The sequence below is a fragment of the Botrytis deweyae genome, assembly GCF_014898535.1.
Source record: "Botrytis deweyae strain B1 chromosome Unknown BDEW_054, whole genome shotgun sequence".
Lineage (NCBI taxonomy): Eukaryota > Fungi > Ascomycota > Leotiomycetes > Helotiales > Sclerotiniaceae > Botrytis > Botrytis deweyae.
This window is the reverse complement of record NW_024066261.1, coordinates 32483-45138: the sequence shown is the minus strand read 5'-3', so window position 1 is coordinate 45138 and position 12656 is coordinate 32483. Positions and strand designations below refer to the sequence as shown.

Below are 12656 nucleotides of genomic sequence, written 5' to 3'. Positions count from 1 at the left end.
CCCAAGCTTGCGAGCCGAGTTTGGATGACGCGGCGAAATTTCATGAGAGAGGATTTCTTTTATTATAGCTGCGGTTTTCCCTTGAGTTCTAGGCAGAAAGAAGTGAGATCTTAAAATTTGGAATTTTTTTGTTCATTTTCATAGTTTGTCGATTGAAATACGCGGAAGGAAATACGTACGCTTTCTGGTTCCTGTCAAGTCTATTTGCAAACGGTTTGGTTTTGATCCACACCTTTCAGGTACAGGTACGCGGATAGAATTAGAGTTTGGGTATACGGAAGAGATTCTAGGTCGGGAGTCCCGGAAGTGTCGAAGATGAATCGCTCGCGTTATGAAGCTGTGAGTTTTTTTTCTTCTTTGGTTTGATTGGGACTAGAATTGCAATGCGCAATGGAAGGGGATGAGGGTTGCGTAACTCGGAGGGATCTGGAGATTGGAGATTGAGGATTGGAAACTTTTACTTCTGTATTGTGCTTCGTGATGCTTGATTGGAGTTGCTATGTATGCACCGAGTGTCTAGTAGATAGAGGAGGCTGTCGTTTATGTATTGGTGAATATTGCTATTCCTCGCCTTGCTTTTGTTATTCTCATGTTTAGCCACTTTTCTCCACCTTTTCGTTACCTCCGCAAGGCACTACACCTTACGTTCTATACTTCATACCCATTTATATCTCATCCTATTCTCTGCCTCACTCCCAAAGCGAAGCCCACCAATCAACTGACCACCCCTCATCTAGCTCCCCCGCACCTCATCTCCCTCCTCAAATCCTCCGATTCTCCTCGACCCAATCTTTCACAATAGCCCCTCCTACAACTACAACTCCGGCACTCCTACATCTGTTCCCTCATCCGCCCTTTCAAGCCATCGAACATCCATCACTAGTATCTCATCCCGTACCCCACCGCCTAGCTTTCACAGCAGTCAGGTTGCGCATCTGAATAGTCAAGGCTCTTCACAATTCACCTCTAGCAACACATATGGAAACGCGATAGGAGGAGCAAGCGGAGCAGGGACTACACCATTCCCTCCTTTCAACAATTCATATACTACGAATTATTCAGACTCCGCACCACCATCTTTTCATTCCCGCTCTAGTACTCCTCGCCCAACGCCAAGTACGAGGACACTGGCTAGTAATGTCAGTGGGGCTAGTGGTGTAAGCGGAGGAAGTGGAGTGGAACTTTGGGGCGTAGCGACTACTACTTCTGGAGGTGATGAATCAGGGGAAGATAGAGAGGGGACGGGGGGATTATTGATGGTAAAGGGATTGGAGAGGAGAATGGAGAGGTTGGAGGAGAGTATTGGGAGGTTGCTTGTTAGTTCTTCTTTCTTATAATTTCCTACCCTTAGAGGAGATGATGATGCAGGATGAGAAGAACAAAATATCAAAAAATCAAGCTAACGATACAACGCAGTTGGAAAATGAAGAACTCCGCAGATTAAGAGCCGCTGGTACAGGTATCAATGCAGGAGGTGAAATCCAAGGAAACGGACAGAATTGCTGCGTTGTATTTACCGATGCATCGAGAGATATGGAGGAAGCATTAGTCATGAATGGTAAGTCTCTCCTCTATCCCCTCTCCTGTTCCATATCTCTTATACAATAACTTAAAATCTGAAGGCCACAATAACTGCTGCGTGCGTTTCACCTCCTCCACAAACTCATCAGATAGAAAGTTGCAGCGCAAGAAAGAATTGCTCATCGCGATTGCGTTTATGACGTTGTTGGTGACGATTTTTGTGCTGATGGCTAATGGGTATGCGAGGGAGGCGAGTGGGGAAAGAGAAAGGGGGGTAGGGGGTTATGAGGAGAAGAGGGATTAGATGGAGGTTGGCATGGGGGAGAGGATGTGATGATGTGGTGGATATATCGAGAGATTTCATAGAATGGTTGAGATTTCGTGAGGATAGAGAAGAAGAGGGGGTGTAATGGTGAGATTAATAGACAGGATGGGTAACAATATGTATAAATGGGATGAAGGGACGATATACGACTTGATATTCTTGCTTTTGGATTTCTTCATAACTCGGCTGAGCAAATACAGTGAGTGGGTTTTGATTCTATATATGATGTGCCTACTATGGCACAATAATATTTCCCCTTCTTATACATGATACTTCAATACTACCTAGGTAGATATTGTGATTATTTTTATACTTTGATTTCTCTATGGGTATTATCAAATATTCATACATGAATGCATCTATACATGTATCTATTTCCGCCTTCTTCTTTTATCCTACTATACTTCATCATTCTTTTCTAGTCTACGAAAAGTTAGCTTTACCATTATCAAATCCGGTGAAAATGAAAATAATAACTCACTATCAACGAGTCCCGGCCACTGCTCCTTCAAAAACTCGACAACAGCATCAGGGCCCTTTTCGATTTGTAATCCGTGTGGGATGGCCATGGTTTTGATACCTGGCTTGGTGGATTTGGCGATTTCTTGGATTTCGTTTGCTTCTTCGGTGGTCCACATCGAGGCTACGAACTTGGGGAGTGTCAGTGGGGGTTGGGGAAGAAACTCGGGAGAAGGGGGAGGCTAAAGAGATGGAGGGTGTAGGTGGTAAGGGAGTTTAAGAGTTATGGAGAAAATGAGAGAATCGATACGTACTAAGACATCTGGTTGTTGCTCTTCAACCATGGCTTTTACATCTTCCATTCCTATGAGGTAGTTAGTATCATTGCTCAGTCCCCCGGTTTAGCTATTAATTTCTTCACGTGCTTCATTTTTATTCTGAGCCGTCGATTGCTTGCAGATTCAAACATGAAGTAAATGAAGATTTCATTCATGATACTTGTGGATTTGGAGCCATTGAGACTTCACCTATGTAGCGAATGATTATTGGCTATTTGACAGAGGGGACTACCCGCTCAAAGTCATGCCAGAGTTACAAAATTCCATATCATCTTCCCTTTGCGATTCCATATGCCCTGTTGTCCCTCTCTAGTATCACAACACCACCCCCAAGTCCGAAGCCAATAGCAAAAACCAGAATAGGGAAAGAAGAGACCATGGATCAAACTCACGTTCAGCGTTTTTGACATATTCAATGGTATAGTTCTCCTTAACATCCTCGACCACTCTTCCAATCAAGATCTTTGCCCGAGCTGGGACTTTGTTAACTGTAACGAGCTTGTAGGGTCCTTTTGGTGCCATTTTGAATGTGTGTTGTATGAAAGAAGAGGGTATAAAATGCGTGTGTATGTTTGTATGTTGAAAGTCAATGTGATGAATTCAAAAGATGTTCAAAGGTAGAGATATACGAAGCAAGAAAAGCAATTCATGCGTACCATAACCCGAAGTCGGAAAGGAAGTCGGGAGATGGACAATGGTGGACGGTGGGGAGTGTGGGGATTGATTATGGAAGTGGCATGATGAGAATGAGGGGCACGGGAGTGCTTATCGGGATTTTTTCGGGAGGGGCAATTTATGAGGAGGATTTGTGCAAGGTGTGTGGGGACAAGGATTTATTTTTGGATGATGACAGTGGCGGGGATGCAGTATTAATTGATGGTACGAACATGTACGAACATATACGAACGAGTACAAGAGTTTCGACATCTCACTGACACCTTGAGAGAGCCTTGAGATTTATATGAGGATGTGAGAGGGGATATCAACATACAATACCCCAGTTGAGCCATCTGGGAGGATCCGTGAATTTACCGATTGATGAAGGGGTAAAGTTGAGAAGCTATTCTATTGTCGAGAAGAAGACAAGCAAACTCTCCCGCAAAACCAATTTTCTCAATCTCGCATCATCTTCCTCGTACCTTTGCATTGCATATTCTGTGTGCATGTAGCTTTTTTTTTTTTTTTTTTTTTTTTTTTTTGAAATATCTTCGAAAATACATCTGGTACTCCATCATCAAACCCCCTTCATTGGCCTCTTCCTCATAATTCTAGCCAAGAGCCTGGTTCGATAATGCGTAATCTATGGTCACCGCGGCGTAGTTATTGATGCATAACAGAATGGTTTCGTCAACTCAAATGTATTTACAGTCTTCATTTGATACTCAAAAATTGACTGATCATATATCTATCAATGCTGAGGCTTCCACAAGCTTCGCAAGTCAACGAAGGTAGCAGCCACCCATCGGATGTACAACCGGGGTAGTACAATCCACAGTTCACCGATTCTAATCATTCTAAAGCCTTTCCATCATCCTTATAGAAACTCAAGCTCGCAAACCGGCGAACAGATATATACGACAAACTTTGCTATACGGCGGAAGTTTCACAAATGCACCACTCACCGATTCTAATCATTCTAAAGCTTCTTTACGAATGTCCATTATACGAAACATTCCATCTTGCAAGTCCCCGAATCTCCGAAGCCACGCTTCACTTCCTAGTCAACATGCGAAAGTTACATTGCTCAAGTACACTTTTCATGTATCCTCGTACCCATCCTACCCATCACCATATCATTCAATCCATCAATCAACATATCCGTATATGACAGGAGAGCCAAGGTGAGTTCATTTAATCTGCATAGGGCAAGACATTCCTCATTTCATAGGATTGTAACCATATTCCCTCCGACCCGTACCTCCTTTCCCTAAATACCTATCGGGCATCATCCTAAATCAAATTCCCGCATCCCCGCAAATTATAAAGGCAGTAAAATGGTGCAGTAGCATCCTCGCCGACAAGTAAGGATTCTTGGGTGTCATAGTCGCTTACTCGGGGACCTCAGACCCGGCTATCTATTTCCCGAGAGATCTCGGGAATCTCACTAATATGCAACGATCTCTCAAGAAAAAAGTAACTCTCGTCTCTACTTTCCTTTATACTACTTTGAAACTCTCTATATTTTCGAGAAGTTCCATAATTAACTTCACTCTAGCAATGGAAAGTTTCTGGAAGGATTTTTGAGTTCTTTAGAAAAATAGTCCACCACACGGGCTTCTTTGTTAGGGGGAAATATAATCGGCGACCTCAATTTTTTTTTTAGATGGGGCTGGCTTCCTCCCTTTCATGGATGAATACTTTCAAAATACCGGTGAGAGAACCAATCTGACTACGGAGAATTCATCAAACAAAGGAAGGTAGGAAGATAGCTATGTACCTCGTAAGTACTATCAAGTAATGAATTTGCGATCATGTACCGTTATAGGTCTGTCATTTTCATGCACAAGGTGTACATTATTTCATAGTATTTTTTTCACATTTGTGGAAAGCTTGCGAAGTTTCTTGCAAGTGGAGGTCATCCTCAGTTTGATAAATTTGAGTGAATAAAGAATGGATCAAAGAATTGTTCAATCGTATCTTATTACCTAGGTAGTTAAAGAAGTGAATCATTTTCTTCATATGATTATGACAAATCCTTCTAGCATGGTCGAGGTATCAAAGTTGCTACTTCCCACATATCAAAATACTAGTACCAAAACTCAAGACGCTATGAAAGACACGATTCAATTTCTTGAATGAACTTAAATTTTAGTTCATGAAGATCGTCTCTGTTCCATATACATATACTTCAACTTCCAACCATATTCTCTCTCAAGATGGTTCACATTGAGATCCGGAATAACGAATTCGCCATGATTTCAATTTCTTCAACAACAGGAGCAAAATCAATATTAAGTGGTGTACTTTTTGGTGCAGCACTTACTGCAGCAGGAGTTTATTCTCCTACTGTGATTGTATCGCAGATGAAGTTGGAATCTTTTCATATGCTGAAAGTATTTCTATCAGCAAGTGCTACTAGCGCGTAAGTTCCCTCTCTTTTCCATGTATTCCAAAGCTCTTTTGATAGAATAGCTTCACTAACACAACATAGAGCGATATTCCTCATCGCTCATCGTCTCTCACCAACTATCGCTCCTCCTCGGCAACCCTCTTCCCTGTCCTTATTTCCCTACGATGGAAATCTCATCGGAGGTCTTCTCCTCGGTACTGGTATGGCACTTACAGGTGCCTGTCCCGGGACCGTTCTCCCTCAAATCGTAACCGGTTATTCATCCGGACGTTACGCCTTCCTCGGAGGAATTCTTGGCGGAATTATATATTCTTTCATCCGTCCCTTCATCCGTTCTCCCAGCACTCGTCCAATCGTTCCCGATTCCAAGCCAACACTATATCAAAAACTCGGCCCCAAAGCCGATGAGCTAAAAGCAGTTTATGTTTATCAAAATTTCTGTTGGGGAATCATTCTTCTTGCTTCGTGGCTTTCAAATTCTCAGGAACAAAGTTTGTTGAGTGCGACGTGGGGAGGTATTGGTATCGGGTGTGCGCAGGGAGCAAGTCTTTGGTTGACGGGGAACACATTGGGGACTAGTGCTGCGTATGAACAGATTGGAGATTTATTCTGGTGGGGGTTGGAGAGGTTGAGGGGTGGTGATGTTGTTTCTGAAAAGGTTTATGAGAATGGAAATGGAAATGGGAGCGGTGTATCGAAACACCACGAAATCACTCAACAAAGACCACGCCCCTCCATCCGCTCAAACCTCTTTACCCTCGGTATCCTCCTCGGCTCCTACATCCTTTCTCACACTTTTACATTACCATCTTCTCTTACCTCCCCTCTCCCTAAAATATCCCTCGACACACCCACCATCCCAGAAATATCAATAATTCATGCCCTTCTAGGAGGCATAGCCATGGTCCTCGGTGCACGCATAGCAGGCGGTTGTACGAGTGGACATGGTATTAGTGGAATGAGTTTATTGAGCGTTAGTAGCATTATTAGTGTGGCAGCTATGTTTGGCGGTGGTATACTATGGGGCACTGTTGTTGGTTGATGGCGTTTGAAAGGGAAAGAAGTCAAAGAAAGATTTAGAGAGCGGGGAGAAGGAATATTACACGGGTTTTGGGAGATAGACTGGGATCTGGTGATATCTTACTGGTCGTGGAGACCCAAATGAGCTAGACTTGAACTGGGAAAAGAATTTACAGCGATTCGAATAATGGATTTATGGGCGAAGAGAGGAAAGGGGTGGGATGGAATGGTGAATGGTGGAGTGGTTATACCCAGTTTGATTACTTGCTCACTTATCTTAATTCTTCTTTACATATTTGCATACTCGCTCTTGTTGCTCATTTACTTTTAATTCTGTGTTAGCGATGAGATTGATATTTCCAATGATTCTGACGTTTGTGACATGGATGGAGCCGCGGAATTTAAATTCTCGTTCTTTGAGAGAGAAGAATGAGGTTAAAAGTACGAATTCAGTAGCTAAGTTAATATTTTGATATAAACGGGTCCTGAAATTGAAGACTAGAGACAAGCTAGAGTACGCCTGGTGAATTGCTCATCCATCACCAGTCGGCCATTGCTAAGTGGCAAGATCCCTTCACGTTCTTCATTGCGGTGATATCATAACATGAGTCACGGAATACGCGGAGACTATCATATTAGCAAGGCCATATGCAAGGATATCTGCCATTTCAATTGACTGTTCTTCAGCAGACTCTATCTGAAAGCAGATCAAACCATCAACCCCAAACTGAACACCCAAAAAGCAGACCAAACCCCATACTCCATCCCAAAGCCAAACACTTGCAACAAATCAGATCCTGAACACCAACTCAAAACTCCCATTCAAAATTCTCAGATCATTTTTTTCTTCTTCATAATTTCCGTTTCCCAAACTCCGACAACCAAGAACAAAATCGCAAGACAGGATCGAGTATGACAATGAATTAAGGGGAGAGAAAGAAAGAAACAACAAAAAAACAGCCCGAAATCTCATCAAACTCCCGCAAAACTCCCAAACTCCCAATCAAAAACTCAGCGGCTCAATGATTCTTTCACCGCTCTCGTTGTTCCATTTTTTAAAGATAAAACATTATGTTTTTGACATTAGGATGCCATGGATTACCAGCGGTACTGTTCCAGATTGTGGCATTCTGTCGATACTGAGTGACCGTCGCATTAGTTAGAGTAGTTCCCATTTCTCTGTGCAAAGCAGGATACATGTAACAGCGGAGGCGTGTGCACAAGATATCTGCATATTTCGCTGGTGTACAGACCGAGAGACCCTTCGTAGCGCGAGATCCCGTATAGCAGATATTGTTCGTCTATGAGGAAATCGTTAGTATCTAAAATGTAGCTGCAGGAGGATATGAAAGTATTGCGGTGCATAAACGCAAAGTGATTACTTACAACACGCTCCAATCTGTCAAGCCCATATGCAGACTCATCGACAATTACCACGTAATGACCCGTTCTCGCGGTTCCTAATGCGCTATCGTGACTCTGTAGATAGAAGTTTGTACGATTAGGATCATTGACGTTTCGGTCGACTACTGTGCCGGCGATGAGATTTCTGCCATTAGCTGGTGCATTCAACGGAATTTCAGGGAAGAATCTCGCATGATGACGCTTTCCTACTACCAAAAGCGTGATCAATGGCGAGTTCCCATCATATTTGGTGGCCATTCTCATACACGCTACACGAACTTGAGGAAGTTCTTCTCTGAGCACCATTCCGTATTGAGTTTCGCCAACTCCATCACGGTAGAACAATATATGTTTTGGGAGGCGGCGATTGCGTTGATAGTACGCCTCTAAGCGCTCTTCGACCATACCCTCAAGATCCTCGATGAACTAGTCACGTTTGTTAGTGAAAGTCTTTGGTTTTAGAAATTTTATGCATACCTCAGTATTGTGCGTCTGTAGACGTGCTGAAGCCAAATAGTGAATGTGGTGTTGATCCCGAGTAGCAACAACGCCAGCTTGAGATGGACAGCCATCATCTTGACCTTTTCCAACATGTGTAACATCAGCGCCCATTATCATGGTTCCATTTTCGACTCCGAGATCCTGTACGTGATGACTTCTGCCTCCCAGTTTGAAATTGATTTTAAGACTAAAAATATGGTCAGCCTTAGTTAACAGATAATTCCGCTTACTAGCATATGAACTCACGCGATATTTGCCATGAGATTGAAATCAATCTTTATGTCTCCACCTTGCTTCTTCGCTCCCTTTCTGATAGCATCCTCACTGATGCACACTGTGGGTATGCCTCGGACACAGTCACCCCACCATTTGACATCCGAGTACAGACGAGGATTCGACTTCTTTGAATTAGGCAACAAAACAATAATCAGTGGGATACCAGTGAGATTGAATTGTTGTTCCCATCTAGTGACTACTGCATTCAATATAGTCGTCACACTTGCGCGACGCAATTGAGAAGTCATTGCATTTAGACCTGCATCTATAATGGCAGGCGCCATACTGTAGGTTTGCGCGCTGAAACCATAATTTCTCAACTGGCCCATCAAAGTTTCTATGAATGTCACTGCATTGCGATGCTGCGTGAGGTTGATGACAAATAACTTAGGATAAACATTGCTAACCACGTCAAATCCTTTCAACGTATCTTGGGGCCTTTTGATTGCAACTTTAGTTAGGGCCCAAGTTGCCAGGTTTGGATACACGCCTCGCACACGATCTTGGTTATTAGGGTTGGGGTTTCGAAACCTCAATTCAGGTGGAGCTAGTTGGCGAACTCTGCTAAGAAGCAAAAGATCTGGTGAAACTCTAATGCCAAACGGCTGTTATGATTAGTTTAAGTCTTATCTTGAATCTGAATGAACTTACCACGTAACATTCTGGTGGTGGCACCAAGGCTAAATGGGGTTTGGAATCGACCATAAGAGCCCTTTGGTTTTCATAAGGGGTCTTCGTTGCCTGCGTCAGCATTTGTTGTGTGATTTCTACCCCGGCCTTTTTTCCAGCGGGTTGCCACAAGCAAATTCTGAGCATATCTGCTGGGTACCATATTTTCATACCCCCGTTAATGCTACTACCTACATTGACACACCAAGCATTTTGAGAACAGTCTTGCTGGTGTTTAGGATATGCTAAGTATCACGAGAATTAGCTACGTCTGGACAATGAGATATGAGAAGCACTGTAACATCGGATTGCTAAGCTTACTATTGGACATGTGCTGCCAGACGGATATGGGATTTCCGCCTGTCGGAGTAAACATCTTTTGAGAGACAGTTAGAGGATCTATGCCACAAATAGCCCGCTTCTTTCGCTTAGAATCTCCGATGAAAGTAACTTTGACTCCTCTCAACATCCTCAACACGTCTGTAGGCTGAATTCCATTTCCGAATTTGGCATAAATCCAATTCTCAAGGATAATATCTGGAAAGAATGCCGAGGTTGTGCAGTTCACATTCAGAAGCAAGCACCCGCTCCCAGGGCGCATGGAACTGAAAAATCCCGAGCGAAGGTTCCAGAGTGGGTACTTCTGGCTTTCTGGACTGAAACCTGGGGGTACAACATCGACGTTGTGATTTCCCATGCTATCTGGATAAAACTTGTTTCCTAACCGACCCCCCTGAAAGGTACTCAAATGTATCCTTTGCCAAGATATGATGTTTAAAGATTTAAGATCCTCACCAGGATTGTAATTGGGATTTCTTGCTGGATCACGGTTCACGAAACGTTGCAATTCCGCAAGGTTTACATTACTTTCGTAAACAATTCCATTAGTCATGGTCAAGTCAGGTAAAGTCGAATCCGCAGAAGCTATTGAATGACTTTTGTTGATAATATTATTTAGATCATCCCCACATTCGTGGTAAAGCCTTCCGACCGAAATTATGTAACAGAAATAATCAGTTGCATAAACGGTCGCAGTTGGAGGATTTGCTGTCAGCATCTGATCTATCGTTGTTCGCTTCACGTCAGGCTTAAATACATTTCTGTGGGTGATTTTGCCCGCAGAGTCATAGCTGGGTGTCTTTCCAAATTCGATGCGGTATCTCCGGAGATCGACGGGGTTGGGATTAATACTAACTTGAAAGAAGTTCGTTTTGGCGTTAGGGTTGTTGTTACTAATAGGTGGAATCTGATTCTCTGGAGGGTATCCAGGGAGCTCAAGACTTGCACTTGTCCACTTTTCGCGATTTTCCTTTCTGATGGTCGCTTCGTCCTTCTCTCCTGTCTCTGCATCATCACTGCCACCTGCAGGAGCTTGAACTTGAGTTTGACTTTGGGTTTGACCCGAGGCCTGGCTTTTCTGACGTGGATGACTCGATTGGCTTGGCAGACTCGCATTGGCTTCAGACAAACTTATGGTTGAGCCAGATGCTACGGGACCAGGTGCCGAGAGACTAGGTGCCAGAGGATGAGACTCTATAGAACGGGATACCGAAGTACCAGTCTCAGATGGGCCGGATTCCGAAGGAGTAGATGTCAATGTCGCAGACGGCAGGGACTGCGCGTAGCGTCCTTTCTTGAATTTTTTATTGTAATTATCTCTACACTCTTCTCTCCGAGACTCTGGTCTAGCTTTTTGAATCTGGCTTGCAGTTTTGTATTTAGGGAGAGTGAATTGCTCAAGATGAGAGTCAAAACTCTGGTCTAGCATACATTCACGCTTGTCATGCCATCCATGACCACAGTTACCACAAGCGTTTGCCTTGGCTTCCTTGCATTGATGAGGCTCATGATCTCTTTTACAGAAGTCGCATTGTCGCTCCGCGTCAAATCTCCGGTAAGGGTTAATGTCGGGATCCAACAAACAATGTTCAGTTCTTTGATGTTCTGATTTTCCGCCATTGCACAGGGCACAATTTCGTACGTACTGCTGCATCTTGATATCTGTGTGCGCGAAACTTTCAGCAAGGCAGAATTTGAGAATGAATGGATCAGAATGGATAAGTGAAAGGGGCAGATCTGGAATGCGCCTGAAAACTAATGATTACCTACTTTCACAGGAAATTTTCACGTTCTTATACGGATTTCTTGTGAGAGCCTCTCCGCGTTACAACCCTTCTCTCTGGCAAGATCCATGTCACATGCTTTGCACAGGTTTGATGGCCACCATATCGATTGGTCTGGTGAATGGCATTCAAACTACACGAAATTGTCACGCCTGTGAGAAGCAGTTCACGATACTTCGTGAGATGCCTATTTTCCCCTTACTTCAGTTCCCATTGGAGTGACTTCATTATCACATGAGGCTCGGCAAACGTTGCATAATGATCTTAAGTATACATCCGCAAGTGCAGATGTTAATTGCGAACATTTGGTAAGACATAGGCTGTTATCAAACAACCTCAAGCACAAAACACGTGTTTTTGCAGCAAACTTAGATCATGTGAATAGATATATATATAGCTCACAGCCCTGACGAGAAAGGAAGACTGGTATTCTCTTAGATACATTTGTTTGATGGAAATAATTCTTATGGCACAAAATGACATGCTTACTATCCCAGAACTGTGAGATCAGAAGTATCAGAAAAGAGAAAAAACGAAGTCGCGAATTGGGAAACATCTTCGAACGATCTCTCAAGAGCATGTGGTAGTTTCCAGAGTGTACTCCTGCATCCGCCACCCGATACTGTAGATTAAATTTTCAGTCGATTGTTCCTAAGTGATATCGTAATGATGCCATTGCCACTTTGTGTGGTTACTAGTGTAAACAAATGAAGGAGGGTGATAGTCCGAGGACTATTAGGAACGAAAAGAATGAACTTTGGGGTTATGATTGGTTTTATAACCGACAGGTCGTGTACTGCTGTACGTACATGCAAATCCAATCACATTTGGTGCTAATTCTTGTTTAACTCCATTACAAGAGAAAGAGCTTTGTCAAACTAATAATTTGCTAGTTGCAGCGATGAACATTTCATATGGTAGATGCATAGTGATGTTTTGTGCAATAGATT

The 12656-nt window shown here is 43.2% G+C and overlaps 4 protein-coding genes across 4 annotated transcripts; 2 read left to right on the top strand and 2 right to left on the bottom strand.

Moving 5' to 3' along the window:
- Positions 1–315: 315 nt before the first annotated feature.
- Positions 316–1825, top strand: EAE98_011851 (uncharacterized protein; the record flags this gene model as incomplete). Its single annotated transcript, XM_038959474.1, has 4 exons — positions 316–339; positions 738–1316; positions 1417–1558; positions 1623–1825. 4 exons carry the CDS (start codon positions 316–318, stop codon positions 1823–1825), a joined length of 948 nt encoding a protein of 315 aa, XP_038804127.1.
- Positions 1826–2264: 439 nt separating this feature from the next.
- On the bottom strand, positions 2265–3165 carry EAE98_011850 (uncharacterized protein; the record flags this gene model as incomplete). The annotated part of the gene is made up of 4 exons (XM_038959473.1): positions 2265–2269; positions 2328–2496; positions 2620–2669; positions 3036–3165. 4 exons carry the CDS (start codon positions 3163–3165, stop codon positions 2265–2267), a joined length of 354 nt encoding a protein of 117 aa, XP_038804126.1.
- A 1360-nt stretch (positions 3166–4525) lies between these two features.
- Positions 4526–7079, top strand: EAE98_011849 (uncharacterized protein). Its single transcript, XM_038959472.1, has 3 exons — positions 4526–4776; positions 4859–5725; positions 5795–7079. Exons 2-3 carry the CDS (start codon positions 5520–5522, stop codon positions 6753–6755), a joined length of 1167 nt encoding a protein of 388 aa, XP_038804125.1. The 5' UTR covers positions 4526–4776; positions 4859–5519; the 3' UTR covers positions 6756–7079.
- Positions 7080–7788: 709 nt separating this feature from the next.
- EAE98_011848 (uncharacterized protein) lies at positions 7789–11576 on the bottom strand (the record flags this gene model as incomplete). Its single annotated transcript, XM_038959471.1, has 6 exons — positions 7789–8034; positions 8120–8563; positions 8615–8825; positions 8885–9519; positions 9566–9828; positions 9905–11576. The coding sequence occupies 6 exons, from the start codon at positions 11574–11576 to the stop codon at positions 7789–7791; spliced, it is 3471 nt and encodes a 1156-aa protein (XP_038804124.1).
- Positions 11577–12656: the final 1080 nt, after the last annotated feature.